Source organism: Typopeltis vanoorti, chromosome 8 (genome assembly GCF_054136105.1).
Source record: "Typopeltis vanoorti isolate ZY-2024b chromosome 8, IOZ_Tvanoo_1.0, whole genome shotgun sequence".
Taxonomy (NCBI): domain Eukaryota; kingdom Metazoa; phylum Arthropoda; class Arachnida; order Uropygi; family Thelyphonidae; genus Typopeltis; species Typopeltis vanoorti.
In genome coordinates, this window is record NC_143556.1 from 55,541,686 (window position 1) to 55,564,108 (window position 22,423).

The 22,423-nt window shown below is 35.7% G+C and overlaps 1 protein-coding gene across 7 annotated transcripts in view; it reads right to left on the minus strand.

The window, feature by feature from the left end:
* LOC150104005 (uncharacterized) overlaps window positions 1–22,423 on the minus strand; it is a 534,288-nt gene that overhangs the window by 335,485 nt on the left and 176,380 nt on the right. For all 7 annotated transcript variants that reach the window (XM_090397243.1, XM_090397238.1, XM_090397241.1 and 4 more), the window contains exons 11-12: window positions 15,619–15,774; window positions 3,270–3,348 (exon numbers count right to left, since the gene is read on the minus strand). In XM_090397243.1, the coding sequence (XP_090253369.1) occupies window positions 3,270–3,348; window positions 15,619–15,774 (235 nt within the window). The remainder of the gene's footprint in view (window positions 1–3,269; window positions 3,349–15,618; window positions 15,775–22,423) is intronic.

Below are 22,423 nucleotides of genomic sequence, written 5' to 3' on the forward strand. Positions count from 1 at the left end.
CTCCAGTGCCATTATCCAGTCCCTGTAGTGGTTCTAAGAAAGATCTGCAAAATACTCCTCTACAGCTGCAATCACCTCTTGATTTGAAGAAAAATGCTGACCAGCGAGGAGGATTTTTAGTTTTGGGAAGTGATAGAAGTCAGAGAGCCAAATCTGGCTCCCTTTGACTTCAACAATTCACAGTGCCGATCCCTTAATTTTCCATTGTCAAAACACCTTTGTGGGTGTTTTGTCCTGATGATAGATGATTTTTTCTTCTGCAAACCAGATCTTTTCTCACGAATTTTTTAATCTAGTCTGCTTAAAAGATCGGAATAATATTCTCCGGTTATTGTTTTACCCTTTTCAAGATAATTAACAAACAAAACGCTAGCATCCCAAAACACCAATGCCATGTCCTCTCCTGCTGATGGAACTGGCTTCGTCTTCTTTGGCACTGAACAACCAGCTTCTGTCCACTGTTTTGACTGCTGTTTGGATTCTGATGTAAACGGTGAATCCATGTCTCATCCATAATAATAAATTGATGCACAAAATCAGTTTCATTCTTGTTAAAACGCTCCAAGCACTGTTCAGAGATTTTCATGAAAGTGTGTTTTTTGATCAGTGCAACACCCATCTTGCACAAAGCTTTTTCATTTGTAATTCTTCGTGCAAAATATATCCTACATGTTCTTTTGAAATGCCTATAGTCTCAGCAATTTCACACACTCTAACTTGCCAGTCATCCAATATCATATTATGCACTTGAACAATGATTACTGGTGTTGTTACACTTTTCGGACGTCCTAGACGTGGATCATCTTCAAGGCTGGTACGGCTGCATTTAAACTCGGCAGCCCATTTCTTAATTGTTGAAAACAAAGGAGAAGAGTGCCCATAAACTTTTATGAACTTCGAATTAATTTCTTTCGCTGTTAAACCTTCTTTTACAAAGAATTTTATAACCACACGATACTCAATTTTATCCATTTCAAGGGATACAGACAACACTTCTTGATAGAATACTTGATAGAACGACTTGCAATTTCACATAGATGCTTATAACAGATGTACCAACTTAGAAAAAAAAAATCTTGCCGATAGTGTTGCCATCTATGGTCAAGTACTTTTCAGTTGTATTTTGACATACATATTAGTCACGAAAACATATTCTTTAAAAGAGAACAACATGTGTATATATATATATATCTATGTATTAACAATCTGTATCTAATATATATGAATCATTATAAAAGGAACATCCAGATAATTTTATCACAAAAACCCCAAACCACTTGCAAATCATGAATTCTCCTATTACAACATTTTTTTGGTCCCAATCAATCACAGTAAATGAACACTCACTGTATACACAAAATAACACTGCATCCCTCTCCAAAAGATGCCTCTGTGGTTGGTTTGTGATCAAATAGCAAATGAGGCCATAAAATGTCACTAAGAGTAAAAGCTAGAAAATTAGGAGAAAAAGTCTCAGTAAATTTTTAAGGAATGTGAACTGACTGAGACTCCTGATCTAACATCTTCTCCAGGTACAACTAGTTTGTAGGTATCAACCTGAATATTAACCAGGGGAGGACAGACTGATTTTGCAGATCAGATACTATTCTACATCAACTTAAACCAGAAGACAATAATAGTATAACAAAATGAAATGTCATGCTGGCTGAGGAATCATCTTTAAACAAGGTCCCTGACTGTTTTCATTAAGGAATCAGAGAACAATAAAGCCAGCTACAGTAACAAACTCAAACATTTGGCTAGCATGCTCAAACATGCTAAGCCAAATTCAAGATAGGTACAATAAAAAGTATTTTCCAAATTTTCCAATAACTAAACCACCACTCTGCAGATACTGATTTGATCTATAATTTGCTACCTCTTGGAGCTTCTTTTATACAATAGGACTATCTTACCCTGTTTTCATTGCAGTGATAAGATATTATTATTATTATTATTATTATTATTACGTGACACCTCCAAGGAGTTCAAAGGGTCATCAAGGGAGGGCACCTGCTCTACAACTCTCCGTCTCCACCACTCAATTCACTAACTACAGTGAACCGCATCATCTACATCATTGCCATCTACTCCCCACTACCACCTAGTATTTTCACAGGCAATCACAAACATCCATGTCCACGGCGGGATTCGAACCCACAGCCTTTTGTCTGGAGAGCAGATACACTAAGCACTCAGCCAACCAGGCCAGCAAATAGTTAGGCACTACCATTTTGCTTGCACTTTGCTGTAATTGGCTTATATCTCATCTAACCTCATGGTTATGTTTACATTGAAATTTCTTAATATCAGAAATGCAATGAGTTCATCAACCTCTATCCTGTCTTGATCCCTGTTCCATCAATCACTGCATTATCTCCACCCTAATGGTGCACACTTTGCAAATTCCTTTTACAAGTCTTACTTCAATTTTTTTAAGCTTTTTCAATAGCCTCCATAACATTTTCCATCTTCACCCTATTTATTTTTCACATACTTTTTCAAATTTCCACATAATTTCAAATTTCTTCCAAAACCAAATTAACATTTCATGGTGCCACTTTTTTTCTGTATATAATAGCATGTTACACTTCTCTTTATATATGTGTATATACAATGATGATGTGAGCAAACAAGTATTTAGACTTAGATGCTGGTTTACACTAGTAATACAATTTAATGGAATAACTGCAGCACAAAGATAAATACTTAAACAGCAGGTTTAATTGTTTCAATATTTTATCTCTGTCACAGATGCATCCTCAGGAATACAATGTTAAAATTGTAATAACACAGACATAAAAAATCACACAAGAAAACAATAAATGGAAAAAATAAAATTAGACTATTATCTAATTTGGAGGAATGGTGTCAACAGGACATTAGTATTAATGTAAACTTGATCGTGTGTACTGTCATAGTATCCTGTACATTCCTGGAGGATATATATATATATATCAGGAAACTGAAGAGGAGGAGGTATTAATCGTATGGAGAAGACTCTGGACCCTTATGTGCAGATACCATATTAGTAATGAGTGCTGTCCACACACACACACACACATACAACCACCACACTCCTTGGAGACCTTAGAAAGTATTGCATTTATTCTTAAACAGTGCTACTGATTGATTAATTAACTGACTGCCAATTTGTATCATTTTGCTCATTAATATCTTGTATTTTAACCCATATGCTAAATAAATATATTAATTAATCATGTAGCATTTTCAGTTGAATCAATATTAAAAAACTGAGATATACTTACAATTTTACAGGGTTAATCCATGGATTATCTCGTTTTTCTTCAGTTACTTTTGAACTTATGGAAACAGACTTATCAATCTCTAAAATAAAAAATCCAGTTATGTATTATCAGAAAAACTTAATCTTATTAATGACTTTTAATTTCAAAATGATTATTTCTGTTATTTATTAATCAACTGCATTTAAGAAAATATTCTTTTAAATAGCAAACTACTCGTAATGCTTTTTAAGGAAACTGAAAAGATTTGCATACTGTTTACAATATTTTGCCAAAGTTAAATTGGCATCATCAAGGGAATAATACACGAATATCAATATGTGCACACAGGCACTACATCAGTAAGTGAAAATTAATAGGAGAAATACAGTGAGGCCTATAGCATTAAATTACACCATTACTAGATTTGACTGAGAGTTCTTGGTCATTGGACTGTGCAAATGAGAGGCAGTTTAATGCAATCATATTTGTTGAAGTTAAGATAGTGAGGGCAGAAGCAGATTCAAGGAAAAGCTTTTCATCTTTAAATTTGCTTCAGTGGAGTAAGTGCATTTTTCCAACAGCTTCAGTGGCCTTGCTACAATATGGCCAAATAGCAGGGGCCACTGAATCCATTGGAAAAACGCACTTACTCCACTGAAGCAAATTTAAAGATGAGAGGCTTTTTCTTGAATCTGCTTCTGCCCTCACTATCTTAACCTCAACAAATATGATTGCATTAAACTTTAAAACCACACAGGGAGTTAGCATCCTTTATACACTCATGTACGTTTAAAAGTGATTACAAGATTGTATTTCTTTAGGATCTTGACTACCTTTTCAGAGGTGCCTCAGATATATGGGATGGTGATGGATTTGTTGTAGTTCGTGTTTGGAGGGGAGGGGGAAGGGCCATGGGATGTTAGTATTCTTTTTACCTGGTGGGAGTGGTAGCCATTGGCTAAAAAGATGTTTGTATGTGGTTGAATTCAATAGTAAGTGCAGTGTTATCAGAGCAATTAATCAATTTTTACCTGTTGACTACAGTTTTTATATCATACTGTTGGGAGGTCAAGGATATAACTAAGGTATCTAGGATCTTTGCTGGCCAAGTGATTAGAATACCCATTCTCTAAACAACAGGCTGCCGGTTCGAATCCCACTGTGAACATGGATGTTTGTGATTGTTTTCAGGTGAGAGATGAATTTCATCTTCTGGTGTAAGTCAACTTCCCTACTTACTGGAGGCCTAAATTGACTTGAAAAAGTTCCATATGGAGGTTGGTCTCTAGAGCAGTGTTTCTGGATTATGTAAAAAATTAAATTTTAAAAAAAATACAAAAAATATATGTATATATAACTGATGACTGATGAAAATAGAAAAAAAAAACATCCTTAGCCCACTCATGGTAAAAATGTACTATAGGAGGTTTGCAAATAATCATTTGGGTGGGAGCAACATAAAAAAAAAAAAAAAAAAAAAAAAAAAAAAAAAAAAAAAAAACAGACTGCTGCTACTTTTATTTTTTTAGAGTGAAATTGGATCCTTGAGTAATGGTTGTTTCAAATGGGAAAGAATAGTGTTTCTCATGTTTGGACCATGGGGCCAGATAGTAAACACACTGTCTACTCCCATATCACTGGCAACATCTCTTTGTATATGAAAAAACTCAGCCCACTTTAAGTCTGGTACAGACTCTTCAACACTGTTTTAATAGTCAGTTTTTGACGTCTCTTCTTTATTTACAAATTTCACTTAAAGACACCTTTGTCCTAATCCAAACAGAATTTTCTACTGATATCTCAGACTGTCAATTCACCATGAAATCAAACTATTTCAAATGACATAGAAAATTCTACAGGCAAATAGAAAGAAAATGTTATTTTGGATGGTTGCCCATACAAAAAAGCGAAGTGGGGGATGTTGGAAAGGGATATGGCTAAGTACAGGGATAGCGACTACTTTGCAGGCAGGTCTGCCTACCTGTCCTGCCCTCACGGCTGTTATATTTCATAATGTCAGTTCATCACTAAACAATTCTATTGTAGAAATATTTCCATTTATTTTTAGTGGTATCAGCTGGCTTCCAATGTTATGAGATTTACCTTAGATTTTGTTTCTTTGGAGAATTGTGGATGACCAGTGTGTATCTTTTCTTCTTCGCCAGGAAAGATATCCAAAACATTGTCAAATTGAACTTCCTCTAGGGTAGGTACACTAATTGTTTTGTTTTCTTGTGTTCAAATGGAAATCTCTATCCCACTTATTAATCGGTTTGGAGGCATGTTTTTGACTGCAGCATGCAAGTTCCATTCTCTTTTTTTTCACATCCTCAGGAGTGAGCATGTATCAATTTTTCTCTGTGATGAAATGCTCTAAGAGAGAGCAAGCAAATCATACTTTTCAGAGATATTGTAATTGTAAAAAGGTGGATTGATATATGCATTCAGGTTGCTACTGACACTTTTTTTTTTACAGTTGCCTTCTCAATGTATGAGGATTTATCACTAGATGTTGCTTCTTTTTATGGTATACTGCTTCCTTGCCTCCTAATAAGGGATGCTCTGCTTAGTTTAAATTTTTTTGGATCTCCCTTTTCATCTTGCCAATTCTGACATGCTTGGGCGTATACATTGTAATCTCTCTCTTGCAATTAAGGAATTTCAGTGTTTTGCTCTTACAGTCTTTGTTTTGGTGATCTTTAAAGAAGCACTGAACACAGATGGCAGAGCCACAACAAATAATTTGAGAACAACCATACTTCTAACATTTAGAGCAGCACAAAGAATTCAAGATGTACAGCTAAAATGGGCAGGTTGGATATTCTGAATTCAAAATTGGTGATAGTTTAGGTGTGCTGAAAGTAAGGATGATATTCTTGGTGGGAATCAAGTGACCATCCCTATGACTGTCTCTTTGTTCTTTAATTTTGGAGCAGATCTTTTTATCAGGAACATGAAGGAGATCCTGTGATATTACTCCTCAAAAACAGCTGAAACTTTTGTGGGATAATATGATTAGTATTCCCTCAATGGATGTTGCACAAAGGAAATGCTCTGATTATGTCTGAGTTGTTTCTACAATAACGTCCCCTGAATGGAGTTTCTTCACTGACTGTAGATCCTGCCAACCTTTCAAAGTTCTTCTGGATGAAGAAGGGTGACATTTTCCCAAGTGGACAATCTTCATTTGAATGCAATATTAAATAGGTTGGTATGTTTAATGCTGATGATGATGTTTTTTTTAGTTTCTTAATTTTGTTTTCAGTTGGTGTTACAATGGTTTCTGTACATGGTCAGAGCTTGTTGAGGGTCTCTGATAAACTTAAGGATGAAACTTACTCATTCTCAAAGGAGTCTGATTCAACACCAGAGCTCCCCACCCACCAAAGGCTACACATACATATATTCTATGGAAAGTAATGACTGCACTTGAGAGTGGAATACTAGGGCTACCCCCCCCCCAGATAGTATACCAGCACTAGAGTAAGCTTTGAATCCTGTCCCTGGACCATGGAGAAGGAGACTTATTGCAGCACTGCTAATCAGTGCAGGCAAACCCATAATCCTGGTCAGGCCATCCAGGACCATCTGTGCTGAAACAGATGCCAATGTAGTGTGAGACTACTAGTTGTCCTTTCTGAATATCCACAGGTTGCATCACACAGCAAAGACAGTAGCAGGGCACTGGAACCCAGTGATGGTGGTCTGGAAGATAGGATTGTAAAAAAAAGACTCAGGAAAAGCACAGCAAAGAATACGGGAAGAAAAGCACAGAATAAGAATAAGGATGAAACGGACCAGTACCATCAATGGGCGGTCCCCCTTCACCACTAATGGGTGGTTTACATAGAGAGGAGCATAACAGCAGCAGCATGCAAACAAGTGATTAGAGAAAAAAAAGTCATCTATTAAGTTCAAGAAACTTAACAGATGAGTTATTTTTCAAAGTAATTTGAGCTTTGGGTTGTGGTCCTTGATGAAAATTGTGAGGAAGTCTGTTCCAAAATACAGAGGTGCATGGAATGAAAGAGGAGAATGAGAAAATGATGAGAAGTTCAGTAGTAAACCTAAGAAAGTGTTCTCTCAAGCTGGAATGCTATTTAGATGACTAACTTTTTAACATATATACAGTTGAGCCTTGAACAACGCGGAGGGTTAGGGGCACTGACCCCACGTTGTTTGAAAATCTGTGTATAGCATTTGACTTCCCAAAAACTTAACTACTAATAGCCTATTTTAACCAGAATTGACTATAAACAGTCAATTAACACATATTTTATATGGTATGTACATATACTATATTCTTACAATAAAGAAAATGCAACCCTGCAGCAGACTACCGAAAATATCATACAGATACAAAATAAGTGGAAAAAGAAGAATCGGAAGACCAAGGAAGAGATACCATGAGACCGGAAAACAGGTCACTTGACCTAAAATCCATGTTAGGAAGAAGAAGAGAAGAAGAAGGTATTAAAAAGTTTTGCACATGAAAAATATTTAAAACTTTAAGAAATAGATAGTGAAACAAATAAATGTGCCATAAGATGTACAGATATGAAAATGAGCCAAAGTTGGATCATGAGATTCATGGTGAGGAAAAGTCTTTGCCTTCGTCGAAGGACATCCCTTTGCCAAAGAATGTTGAAATATTTCGAGGATAAAGTGATGGATTTTCATCTCTATATGATTCAATTTAGAAAGAGCAATAACTATATGTTATCATAAATAGTCAATGCCGATCAAACACCCCTCAATTTTCACATGCCACATCAATAATAGAAAACAGTGAATAAAGTGCAATAATGTGCACAACTGGAAGTGAAAACAGCGATGCACCATCATGCTCGCAATTACTTCAGATGGAAGAAAGTTGCCTCCTTACAAATATTCTAAAGGAAAACAATGCCAAAGGGGAAATTTTCCCCCTGGAATTCATGTAAGAGTTCAATAAAAAGGGTGGATGGACACTTCAATGGTTCAAGATTGGATTAGAACAGTTTGGGACAAACGGCCAGTGGCCTTATTTCAACGACTGGCTCTCCTCGAATAGTTTCCGCAGACATTTAGGACTTGAACAGTAAAACAACTTTCGGGTGTTAAGACCAATGTGGCCATTATTCCTGGTGATCTTACACCTTGTCTACATCCCTTCGATGTGTCAGTCAACAATCCATTCAAGGACTATGTATAAAAATTCTGCAAAGAGTGGATAGCAGCCGGTGGCTACAACCTGACTCCAGCAGGGAAGATTACGAGACTATCATTAGAACTATTGTGTAACTGGATTTTGAGAGCATGGGACATGATTTCACCAGAAATAACTGCCAACATTTTTTTTTTAAAAAACACCAGCATCTCTAATGCCCTGGATGGGAGTGAAGATGATGATATTTGGGTATTATGACCTTGACAATGCACATGAGGGAAACTGCTCTCGAGATTGGAAGTAGTGATAGCAAATAGGAGATTCTTGATAAGCCATACCCTTATCGGTTTTTTTAAATCATGGTGATCTTATGATTCCAAAATCAAAGGGTAAGCAATAATGAAACTGTTTGTTTTAATTTAATTACAGAAGCAATGTAGCTAAAGATTTAAATATATCAAGTGATGAAGGTGAGCGACCGATCATGGAAATAACGTTGATAATTAAAATTTAAATGAATCCATTTTATAAAAAATGTAAGCAGTTATAAATTATAATGAATACTGAGGATTTAATTATAAATGTCAATTTAATTTTTTCCTGAAAACTTGAGTTTCCAAAAATCCCTGCATATATCTCACACCACGATTTTTTAACTTTCATTTTGGAGGAAAAAAGTGCAAGCTATATTCGAGTAAATACAGAATTGTTCCTTCATGGGGAAGAAGTAACTAAGTAAACCAGTAAATCTGACAAATTATATATCTTATACAGTAAGCTATGAGCTCGGATTTCTTTCTCAAAAAGTGCCATGATCGCAATATTATTCCTAACTTCACAAAACTTAAGGATACAATTAAATCTCCTGGCATGCATGATATCTATCTGAATGCCAGTTTTATTGCTTGTCTATAATTAACTGCAAGCTGCAAAACATGATCTTGCAATTAACATTTGTTGCACCACTTATAATAATCATCTCAGGATGCCCTTGAGCTGAAAATGAAATTCTTGCTGTCAAAAGAAAGTGAATTCGCTACAGTTCTAAGAAAATACTTTACTCAGATTTTCTCCATAACACTGAATGTAATGTATCCATTCTCTCCAGTGAGGACTCCAACAAACTCCATATGAATATTTCCTCTATACTACTGCAAGCCAAACCTCCTCCATCAAACATTTCTTTAGCAGAAATTAATGTTCTACAATCACTAAAATGGAACCGTCATCTTCTTATTATGAAAGAAGACAAAGGGGAAAGCTACTGTTGCTATTATGGACTCTGCAGAATACTAAAGGAAAATATCTATTTGGCTATGTGAAAGATCCACTTACCAGGAACTTGACCACAATCCCAGTCGCTACTAGATGAAGTTACCAGTCCTGATGGAGACAATGAAGGCAAAACTTATTTGCTAGAACCCCATGCTTCTATGGTTTGCCTAAGGTCCACAAGGAAGGCATTCCTCTTCATCCAACTGTGGACTGTGCACATTCTCTTCATATTACATACCTAATTTTTTAGCCCATTTATTAAAACCTCAAACTGGAAACTCCCATTCTTTCATAAAAAAATTCTTCCAATTTCCTGGATAAAATGAGAAATTTATCCAGGAAATTTCTTCATTGGACTTAATGATTAGCTTCAATATTGAATAACTATTTACTAACGTGCTTCTGGAAGATTTCTGCTCCCACAAGCCTTTCTGCCAGATATGGTCCAATTATTTGACTTTGTCATCCATTTAGGTTAGTTTATTTTTAGATAAACCATGCTGTTGAATGGATGCTACATTCAACAACATGGTCATCATCCTGTTGAATGAAATTCTGTTAAATTGTGCTGATATTATATGCTCTAACCCACAATAGCTACAGCAAGAACTTCTGGATATCAAATATTATATGAATCTGAACAGCTTCTCAGAACTGATTATACAACATATATTTGATTCCTATAAGTCTAGCTTAAGGGATGCTTAAGGGTCAAATCTATATCACTGAGAGAAGACCTCCACATAGCCTTCAAAGGAATGAGGAGAACGACCAAAGCTTTTGACCTAACGTCCTCACCTTCTCGTGGTGCACCCTGTTAGGTATCTACCTGGATACTGAACAGACAAGGATGGGCTGGCAATTTGGGATTTAGCCGCCCAAATTGTATTCTTATTGGATTAAATCAAATTTTCAAATGATGGTACAACATGACAGAATTTCATGCTGGCTGGGGCATCAGCAGGTTAAACAAGGCCCCCCTGCTGTTTCCACCAGGGCAAACAGCGAAAAGTCAGTTACTGGAACAAATCCTAAAACTTACCCCAATTTAACATCACCAGAGTTCAAGATCAGTATTATCAACATAAGAAGCCTGAATGGCAAAAAAAAAAAAAAAAAAAAAAAAAAAAAAAATGGAGCTAGCTGAGGAATTGGATAAGTACCAGATCAACATAATAGGGATGACTGAAACAAAAAAAGGCAAAAACTGGTGAGATCTTTCTGAGCAATAAATACAAAATGTTATATTCAGGCAATGACAATCAAGGAAAAGAAGGGGTAGCCATAGTACTCAACACTAAATACGAGGCTAATCTTCTTGAATGGCAGGCAGTCTCAAGTAGAGTGATGTGGGCAAATATAAGAAAAAGGATCCAGTGTTAACTGCCTAGATTTTCTTTTTCTTTCTTTAAGGAGTTCAGTGTAAGGTCAAATAGATGCAATTGCACTCCTTTTTACATTTGCACTCCGTTCCCAATTGTGGTCGATTTCGCAGAGTTCATCAGTCAATGTCTCTATGCTTGCAAGGATACGCTGTGAATCAGCCATTTTTATATCTCTCAGAGAACTTTCATCATTTTCTTTCTCCTCCTTTGGATGTTGACTTAATTGTTCTGCTAATTCTTTTAAGTCTTCATTGGAAAGTGGTTTATCATGGCTCTCTAAGACTTCTGTCACATCTTAAGCTGTAATATCGTCAAATCCTACCTCTTGTGCAAGCTTGGTAACGTCTTCAATAACATTCTCCTCTTGCTCTAATTCCTCGAAGTCGTGCATAAATGCTGGAAGAAGTTTTTGCCATGCTCCTTTTAAACACTTTGCTGACACTTCAATCCAAGCTGCCTTGATGTTGTTAATGCCCTTCAAAATATGGAATGACCACCAAGTCTTTAATGGTTTTTCCAGAAGTGTCCAAGACTCTTACCATTTCCATAAATGTTATACGGAAGTAATAGGCTTTGAAGATTGATATACGGTTATCCATCGGTTGCAAAAGCGATGTTGTGTTTGGGGGACATCTAAACAACCTTGACATCCAATGGTGCTCTTACTTCAGCAAGGTTTTGAGGATGTCCAGGGGCATTATCCAAGAGAAGCAATGCCTTGACTGGCAAATCATTTTCTTTACAGAAGCGAAGCATGGTAGGATAGAAATAATTTGTGTACCAATCTATAAAAACGTCTTGTGTAACCCAAGCTTTCTTGTTCCATTTCCAATAGACTGGCAGCATGGCTTTTGGATCCTTGAAGGAGCGTGGTGTCTGTGAATGGTATACACCAACATTGGTTTAAGCTTCAAAGTTCCAGAAACATTTGCACCAAACAAAAGCATAAGTCTATCTTTTGCAGCTTTAAAACCTGGAGAGTGGAACGTTCTTCACGGGAAATGAAGGTGCGTGATGGCAATTTTTTTTCAGTAGAGCCCAGTCTCATCAACATTAGAAATGGAATCAGGAGGATAACTTCCTTGTTGTACACAGTCCTGAAATTCTTTAGGAAAAGCAGCCGCTGCCGCACCATCTGCACTTGCCGCCTCACCACATAATTTGACACTATGGCACTTACTTCGAGACTTAAATCTCATAAACCGACCTCTGCTTCCTAAAAATGTTTCTTCACCTCCATCTTTCTTTTTAAGATCCTCAAAAATATAATGCTCCACTGACACCATATAACTGTAGCGTATTGAATAGCGTCTCTCTTGGCACCTTGTAATATGCCTTTTCTAGATCTTTGTTATATTCCCATGATTTCTCAACTATATGTCGTAAAGTGAAATCTGATCCTGTGAGCCTCTATTTGGCCTGAATCCAGCTTGCTCTTCACCAAGCTTCTCTTCTACAATCCTTCTTAACCCTTTCTCAAGTATACTTGCATATATCTTACCAGGAACAATCAGTAATGAAATGCCTCTGTAATTCTAACATTCAGTTTTATTCCCCTTTTTATATATAGGTACTATGAGAGCTCTACTTCAATCATCTGAAATTCGTCCCTCTGTCCAGGCTTTCTGAACTACTATGCACCTTTGCTTTGCCTCCATACTTGCGCATTTCTGGTCAAATATCATCTACTCCTGCCTTTCCACATTTCAGGCCTTTTTTCTACTTCAAGTATGGATATGTATTCCAGACTGCATGCCTGGTCAGTTTTTTTATCACTGTGCTCTCATCACTGTTTGTTTCATTTAGCAGTTTTTCAAAGTAATTACTCCATACTTCAAGGATATCTTTTTCTCCTGTTTTCATGTCACCTTTATTATCTCTAATTCCTTTTACAACACTCTTTCCTCCATTTCTGAGCTTCTTCAACAACTTCCAGAATATCTTGCCACCTTCTTGATATTTATTTTCAATGTTCTTGCCGAAGCCTCCCATGACTTTTGTTGTTTTACACAGTGTTTAGCTTTCTTACATTTGTCTCTGTACAGGCAGCCCTAGGGTTACGACGGTTCAATTTACGGTGATTCACAATAACGTCGGATGCCTTCACGTGCTCTCTTACTGTAGTGTGGTCTGACTGAGAAACAATGCTAGCATGCACTCTAGTGTTTGAGTGTTTATCAAGCTGCTATAAAGTATATGTATCAAACCCAGTTTTACTACTGAATCTACCTAATTGTTCTATTTAATTTTTTTTACATACAAACATATTTAAATTGATAAAGTACGTAATTACATACCATGTCTGATAAAAGATGTACAGAAAAGTTAGCAGAACTTGGTGTTAAGAAGGCTGGAAATCAATCACACTTGAATAGAAGATGGAGGTGATTACTTAGTCTTTATTTGAGTTGTAAGTCAGCAGTTAGAATTGAAGGAATTAAAGGAAGATGGTTTAATGTTAAATCTGGTGTCAGACAAGGATGTACATTATTCCCTCTCTTATTCATTATCTATATGGATCACATTATGAAGGAAAGTGGTATTAAACCTGATATCAAATTCAGCTCTTTGCTTTATGCAGATGATGTTATACTTCTAAATAAATCCGCTACAAGTCTGGAAGATTCCCGGACTAAAGTGAATGACTGATGTAATAGATATAGTATGAAGGTCAGCATTAAAAAGACAAAGACAATGAAAATAGGCAGAAACATTGAAAATATCAACTGCATTATAAATGGAGAACTTATAGAACAATTAAAACATTTCAGCTACTTAGGCACGATTTTTAGTGAAGATGGTAAATTAAATATGGAAATAGACAATAGAATCAACAAACTTGGTATGGTAGGAAGTCAACCGAATAAATTTATATGGAATAAGAGAGAAATTAGTCAAAACACTAAATTAGCTGTATACAAAACAGTGTTCAAATCAATTTTAACTTATGGATCTGAGAGCTGGGTTAGAAGTAAAACACTTGACCAAAGACTAGAGACCACAGATACGAGAGTTCTGAGAAATATTAGGGGCATGAACAGATGGCATCAACGGCAATATCATATCAAAAATGAGGATGTTAGGAAAGAACTTGATATTGTCAGCATCCAGGAATGCATTAGCAGAGCTAATCTCAGGTGGTATGGTCACTTAAGCAGAATGGAAGAAGAAAGATTGGCAAAACAAGTGTTCTCTGCCAGGTTGGCAGGAAAAAAACCCAGAGTTAGACCAAGATATAGGTGGATTGAAAAAGTGCCTTAGAAGACAGAAATATAAGATCTGACAACATTGTTGCCTTGACAGGTAATAAATTGATTTGGAAGAAAATTGCAGATAGGAAGTTAGCAATGATGTAAATTTTTCATGTAGTACTATCATATCACATATCCCTTGAGGGTATATATATATCAGGAATTTGATGATGATAAGTCTAGCTCAAACAACAATGAAAACAATATGAGATATTCATTGAGAATGTCTAATGAGAAAAGATTGCCAGAACATCTATCCCACATTAGCCAATAAAAAATCTGATGAATATATTGCCTAGTACAACATGAAACTGATACCAACCCCAAATCCTATTGGTCTGAAATATGCATGCTCCATCGCTGCAACCATAAGTTTGAACATTTGTTTAAAAAAAAACACCAAAGCCTTGTTGAAAATATGGGAGAGTTTTATTCCAATGAAACGTTGTTACTTTTTTCCAAATAATACGATATTTCCTCTGTTATCTATTTGCATTGCTATGTATAAAATCAAATGGCTCTTACCATTTTAAATAATCCACTGTCAATTATAAATAATCCCAACTGCCACTGATGATGACCTGCAATTTTTGGATTGAAATATTTGGCTATAAAAGTGTATTACTGATTCTTTTCCTTGTGTTATGTTAATTTGCAAACCTTATGGCACAAGTATCACTGAAACAAAGTAAATTGCATGTGTTCTTCTGGCTGGTTTGCCTATGTTGCATGAAAAATCAGGTTTCTGGGGGAGAAAAACTCTTCCACCTCTGTATGAGACGAGACCAGTTAACACAATTCCACTTGAAAAAGTCCTCATAAAAGTTTTTCCTGTCCTACATGGTATTAAAACCCAGGTCTTTCCAACCAAAGGGCATCATTAGCACTGACAGCACTACAGAAGCTCTGAAATAAAAAAAATATATATTAAGGGTCACTGTAGTTCAGTTCAGATTTTAACAATGCCCTTCACTTGGAAAGACCTTGGTTCGAATTGTATCTGGGGAATGAAGAATCTTTATAGGGACTTTTTCAACTGAAAGTGAGTTAGCTAATCACATAAGAGCAGCTGGCTGAGTTATCTCTCCTGGAAACTCAGGTTTTTCATTCTGCAAAACAAGAAAATTGGCCAGTAAAACACAAGTAACTGACAGCCATAATACACTATGCAGACAAGATTAACACCTCTATCACAGGTTTCAAATTAGGTTTCAAAGATACCTAGTTCCATGGCCATGACAGGCCAATGAGCCTAAAAAGCAAGGGATAATAAGTTAATATAAAACTTTTAAATTATACAGAGATAATACCTTTTCTTTTTCTTTCTCCCTGTTTGGGAAGCAACTCCATTATTCTCACTAAATTTGGTGCTCCAGAAGCAATGTTTAGCATATGAAATGAACACAATAATCCATGGGTTGAAAGCAATAATAATATCGGCATTGGCGGAAAGCTTTCAGTTTCACCTAATTCAGATCATACAAACACAAATTATTCCAAAGAGCAGAAAAAAAATAAGATCTCACATTTAATCTAACTGAATAATATGAAAACAGTAATTGTATGAAAAACAACAACAAAAAATTTTCCGTAGGCAAAAAATTAAACCAAATGCAATACACATTTCATTAATTATCTGCAAATATTTTATTGTGATATGTGTTATAAAATACTGTAATATAAAATGACCAAGACTGAATGTATATGGAAATATTTTGTGTTACGCCATTATGTAAGTGGCACTAGGCTAGCTTACGTTGTGGCAGAGCACTTCTGAAAACAAAAGTAATTTTCTTCAATATGTGGATTTTTAAGTACACATGGGAATAAAATACAGAAGAAAAGTCTGAATAATAATATTTCAGTGAAGTTTTTAGAAGATGTTTACCTTTAAACAAAGGCACATGTTGACAGTGATATTGCCAATTAGAGAGTGAGGAACCTGGATGGAATTGATGCTATCCATGTGACATCATGCAATGTTTGTTTGGGTTAGCAACAGAAAATGCTAGAGAATAACAGCTAGATAGGTGAGAAGAACAGAGGAAAATTCAAAGTTATGGAATAATATGGACCCAGGATTTCCATAAATTTAAGAAATAAAACAGAAGTTTTATTTAAGAAGTGCATGAACATACAGTCTGTTAATGGTAACAGTATTTCCAGTCGCCTGTTCCACGTAAAGTTCCATTAGTGTTCCACGTAGTGTTAATTCCTACTGTAAATGGTGACTGGAACAGAAGAAGTTAATATATGTCTTTTCCATGTTATACAAGAACTTGTATTCTTCATTTTGAATGGAAGCAAGAAGGGGACTGTTTCATTTCTTCAGATAAAATTCTGTCTAATGTTGACAGTGAAATTTACTAATAAATTTTAAATTGAGAATCCTTTCCTTGAGTGTTACACAGATCAGCATTCATTTCAATCAAATAATGGAGACTACAACTGTGTTAGAATTAATTATTTTAATTTCCCAACGTTTTGACCTTCATATTAAGGTCATCATCTGGAGTATACACATACATATACAGAGACAAGCAATATTATATTTCACACAGTATGCCAAAGAGAGAATGATTTGATCAACAGTTATTCTACTGGACTGACCTCTAGCAGAAAAATAATAAATAAATAAAATAATTACATCAAAGCTATATTCTATTTATGACAACATCAGAGAACAATTTCATATACAGGGTGTTCGGGATAAATTTGACAGTTTCGTAAGGAAAAAGAAAATCTTCTTTGTATCTATTAAATTTAATGAATTGACAAAAAAACATTACAGGCAGAGTTAATTACAATACTATCAACAAGATTTACTCAAAATAACCACCATTAGCATCGATCACAGCTTCAATTCTGCTTCGGAACCTCGAACAAGCTGATGCTACAGTCTCCCTGGGAAGGGCCGCAAAAACTGTTTTAATTTTATCCATTAACTGGGCTTTTGTATTACTGGAAGTGCGATTGGTGTCTTTTTCAACTGCGCCCCATACAAAATAATCCATGGGGTTAAGGTCTGGGGAGTTTGGAGGCCAAACATTTGGACTGGTGAAGTCGTAGAAATTTTCAGACAACCATTTTTGACTTTTCCCAGAGGTGTGGCAAGGAGCCGAATCCTGCTGCCATACATACGGCCTACCATTGGCTACCCTTGTTATCCAGGGCTTGACTACAGTTAGCAACTCCACGAACAAAGCCCGAATTCCAATGCCAGGGTTCTTCAACACCTGTTCCTGCAGATTTGCGAGGAATTCTGCTGTACGAACGCAATCAGATCGTCTGCTAGGGATCTTTCTTCTTGCTACATCCTCGTAGTCACCATTGCAAGTCTCTAGTTCATGCCTGATTGTTTTTACTGTATTCAGGGAGCATTGGGCAGCAGTCGTAATATCCTTATTTTGATGGCGGGCACGAATCATCATGATACAAGTTATTCTCTTCCATGATTCAGGTGGGTTCCAGCTATCCATCCTTTCTGACATCTTGTATATGAATGAAGAAGGGTCCAAACTTTTAAATGAAGAGAAGTGTGTGTTAATACATGTAACTTACGGAAAAATATAATTAATTATAAATATGTCAAATTTATCCCGAACACCCTGTAGATAGTTTTATAACAACAAAAGTGATGTCCTAATTTAACAAGAGAGATGAAATACAAGTATGAGAATGAAATACAAGTATATGATGTAATTTATCTGCTCTGCTCAGTCAGAGGATATCTTCTGAAGATTTGCTTCAAGATGTTCAGATTGCAATTGATAGATTAATATGATGCTACATCGTGGCCTACATATATATTTGTCATTATGAGTTAGTTAAATTTTAGTTGAGCTTAATGCACATTCATCTGTTTGTATAATTTAATTTCACAGAAAGTCTGTGTGAGAGTAACTTAATATTTGTAATTCATAACATAATGACAATTTTATATGCTCACTAAAAATGAGTTGTGTATACAACTACTGTCCATAATATTTGATTTACTAAATTATTTTTGGATATATTTAGAGTGATTATTGGATTCAGTTGTACGAGTTAATGATTAAAGTTCTATGAATTCACTAAAATACATAAGCCTGAGATCAGTAATAGCATTTCAGTAATTTATACTAAAAGGTAGTCATTCATTAGCATTATATGTAAAGAGCATAACAATGCTAATATGATTGATAGAATTCTGGGAAAGAAAGAATAAAAAATTTATTGATATCATTTAAATACTTGCATACTTATATATGTTTATGTGTGTGTGGTGAAATAGTATCTTTAGTTAATTTACCTGGTATTAGTATCAACTCGCAGTACTAATACTAATGAACAACAAATGCTGTGGCATTTGCTGATGATCTTATACGCATAGCCTTTACTAGAGAAGACTTGCAGGAACTCCTCAACCAAGCAGCTCACCTCTTTCAATTGCAGGGGCTGAACAGCAATGTATTAAAGTCAAGTATGCTTTCTCTTTTTTCCTTCAGATAGAGATGAGAAACTGAAAGTGAAGAACTTGAGTTTTTCCTGCAGAGCCTGTCTTTGCGTTCCATCTCAGTTCTGGGGAATGGAAATACTTTGGTGTTCTCTTCTCTCCAATAGGCAACTCCTCTTTACCCTCTCATTTAGTATATTCTCTCTCTACTCCAAAAAGCCCCACTTAAACCTCAAGCAGAGGCTCTGAAATTTAAATTACTTCCGTCTTCCTACACTCAACGATAGGATGGTCCTAGACAAAGTCTATCCTTCTCTGAGTACTGTCCCTCTTCACTTAGCACTCTGTTCTTGGTTACGTTTTCCTCATAATTCAAACTTTCATACATCCATACTAGAGCATTTCTGGTCAAATATCATCTACTCCAGCTGACTTTCCACATTTCAGGCTTCTGATGGCTTTTTCTACTTCAAGTATAGATATGTATTCCTGATTGCATGCCTGTTGTGTGTGTTTTTTACCACTGTACTGTGATTGATCATTTCATTTAGCAATTTTTCAAAGTAATCATTCCGGACATCAAGGATATTTTTTTCTACAGTTTTCATGTCACCTTTATCATTCTAATTCCCTCTTATAGCACTCTTTCCCTCCATTTCTGAGCTTCTTCAACAACCTCCAGAATATCTTGTCACCTTCTTGATATTTATTTTCTATAAAAATAAATATCAAGAAGGTGACAAGTCATGGAAAGATTTTGGTAAGAACCAAAATCTTTCCATGACTTTTGTTTGGCTAGTTTTACACAGTGTTTAGCTTTCTTACATTTGTTTCTGTATTATCTGAGAGAACAAGCTAACTTATTTGCCAGGAACTTTTGATATGCTTTCTTCTTTTCCTTTACTGACTCCTCCTGTGTTCACCATGAAGTTCTGATTTCTCTATCCTTGCAGACAACCTCACCACATGCCTTACTGGCTGAACCAATCAATGTTTTCTTCGGGGATTGCCAATGAATCTCCAAGTTTTGTTTCCTGTTCTCAAACTCTCATTTTTTTTCATGAATAATGTTTGTATATTTTAGTCTACAGTTCACATCTGCGAGAGCTGCTCAACTTTTATTCACTTAAAACTTTCTCACGTGTTCTTCTTTTCAATATGAAATTCAATTTTATTCTGCTCAAGACTAGATGGTGATTACTTCCAATTTCAAATCCTCTGTACACTCTAGTGCCCTGCACCAGGGAAAAAACATCACTCTCAACAATTACATAATCAAGGATACTTTTCTTATAATTTCAAGAATATAATTTCTTGGCATCATTAATTTATAGTTTAGCGAAGTGAAAAAACTTTCAATATATATCTCCAATCCAAAGTATTTCAGTAATAAGATGCGACACCTTTTGACTTTGGGTCCACAGTTTGTGTCTAAGGCAAGTAATGTTGGTTAAGAATCCAGTGTGTTAAGAGTCAGAATAGTGGTATCTACATATCTAACTCTCTCTCTCTCTCTATATATATACACACACATATTGGGGGGGGGGGGGTCTCCGTCGCCCAATACCCCCCGAGTTCCAGGCTGGTAAGCCAGTAAGACAAAAAACATGACATTAAAACTTTTCAAATTTCGGCTTATATATACAGAGTATTTTTATATATATAGAGTAGATATATATATATATATATATATATATATATATATAAAATATATTGCTCCCACTCATGAAAGATCATTTGCAAATTTGTAATACATTTTGTATACTGTGGGTAGGCTAAGGATTTTTTTATTATTATTATTAATATATAGATTTTTTAGGGGGTGCTTAAGGGGCAAAGCTATATAACTGAGAGGAGACTTCCATATAGCCTTTAAAGGAATGCGGAGAACCAACCAGAGCATCTGACCTAATGTCCAAGCCTCACCTTCTCGTGGTACACCCTGTTGGGTATCTCCCTGGATACTGAAAGAATAAGGATGGGCTGGCAATTTGGGATTTAGTCGACCAAATTGTATTCTTATTGGCTTAAACCAAAATACAAAATGATGGTGCAACATGACAAAATTTCATGCTGGCTTTTCATGGTGAACAAAGAACCTGTGGAACAAGTAAAACATTTCAGCTACTTAGGCACGATTTTTACTGAAGATGGTAAATTAAATAAGGAAATAGATAACAGAATCAACAAAGCTAGTATGGTAGGAAGTCAATTGAATAAATTCATATGGAAGAAGAGAGAAATTAGTCGGAACACTAAATTAGCAGTATACAAGACAGTGTTCAAACCAATTTTAACTTATGGATCTGACAGCTGGGTCAGAAGTAAAACACTTGACCAAAGACTAGAAACCGCAGATATGAAATTCCTGAGAAAGATTTGAAGTATGAACAGATGGCACCAATGGCAATATCATATTAAAAATGAGGATATTAGGAAAGAACTTGACATTGTCAACATCCAGGAATGTGTTAGCAGAGCTAATCTAAGGTGGTATGGTTACTTAAACAGAATGGGCGAGGAAAGATTAGCAAAACAAGTGTTCTCTGCCAGGTTCGCAGGAAAACGACCCAGAGGAAGACCAAGATATAGGTGGATTGATACGGTACAAAGTGCCTTAGACGATAGAAATATAAGATCTCATAATGTTGGAGTCTTGACAAGTAACAGACTAATTTGGAGGAAAATTGTAGATAGGAATTTAGTAATGATGTAAATTTTTCATGTAGTAATATCATATCCTGTAAACCTCTTGAGGGGTTCATGGCAGGAATTTGATGATGATGATTTTTTTTTTCCGTATTTTCTTTTTTAAAAATTTATTTCTTACTAGTGTGGAAATCCTGTTCTAGAGGCCTAACATGGAAATTTTTCAAAACACTTTAGGCCTATAATAAGCAAAGTGGTGGTCTCAGAATATGTGATGAAATTCATCTCCCACCTAAAAACAATCACAATCAACCATGCCCATGGAGGGATTTGAACCTGCAGTCTGTTGGTTGGAGAGCAGGTATAATAAAAACTAAATCATAAATGATAATTTCTATATATATACGAGGGTGGTTTGAAATGTTCTTGGACTCGACCATAGATGGCAACACTATCGGCAAGATTTTTTTTTTAAAGTTGGTGCATCTGTCATAAGCATTAATGTGAAAATGCAAGTCATTCTATCAAATAGTTTGTTTTATACAGCTGTCTGAAGCAAAAGTGTTGTCTGTATCCCTTGAAATGGATAAAATTGAGTACTGTGTGGTCATAAAATTCTTTGTAAAAGAAGGTTAACGCCAAAAGAAATTCATTCGAAGTTCATAAAAGTTTATGGGCACTCTTCATCTTCATTTTCGACAATTAAGAATGGGTTGCTGAGTTTAAACATGGCCGTGCCAGCCTTGAAGATGATCCACGTGAAGGGTGTCCAAAATGTGTAACAATATCAGAAATCATTGATCAAGTGCATGATATGGTACTGGATGACTGGCGAGTCAAAGCGTGTGAAATTGCTGAGACTATAGGCATTTCAAAAGAATGTGTAGGATATATTTTGCATGAAGAATTGCAAATGACAAAGCTTTGTGCAAGATGGGTGCCACGCTAGCTCACAGCATATCAAAACGCACTCACATGAAAATCTCTGAACAGTGCTTGAAGCATTTTAACAAGAATAAAACTGATTTTGT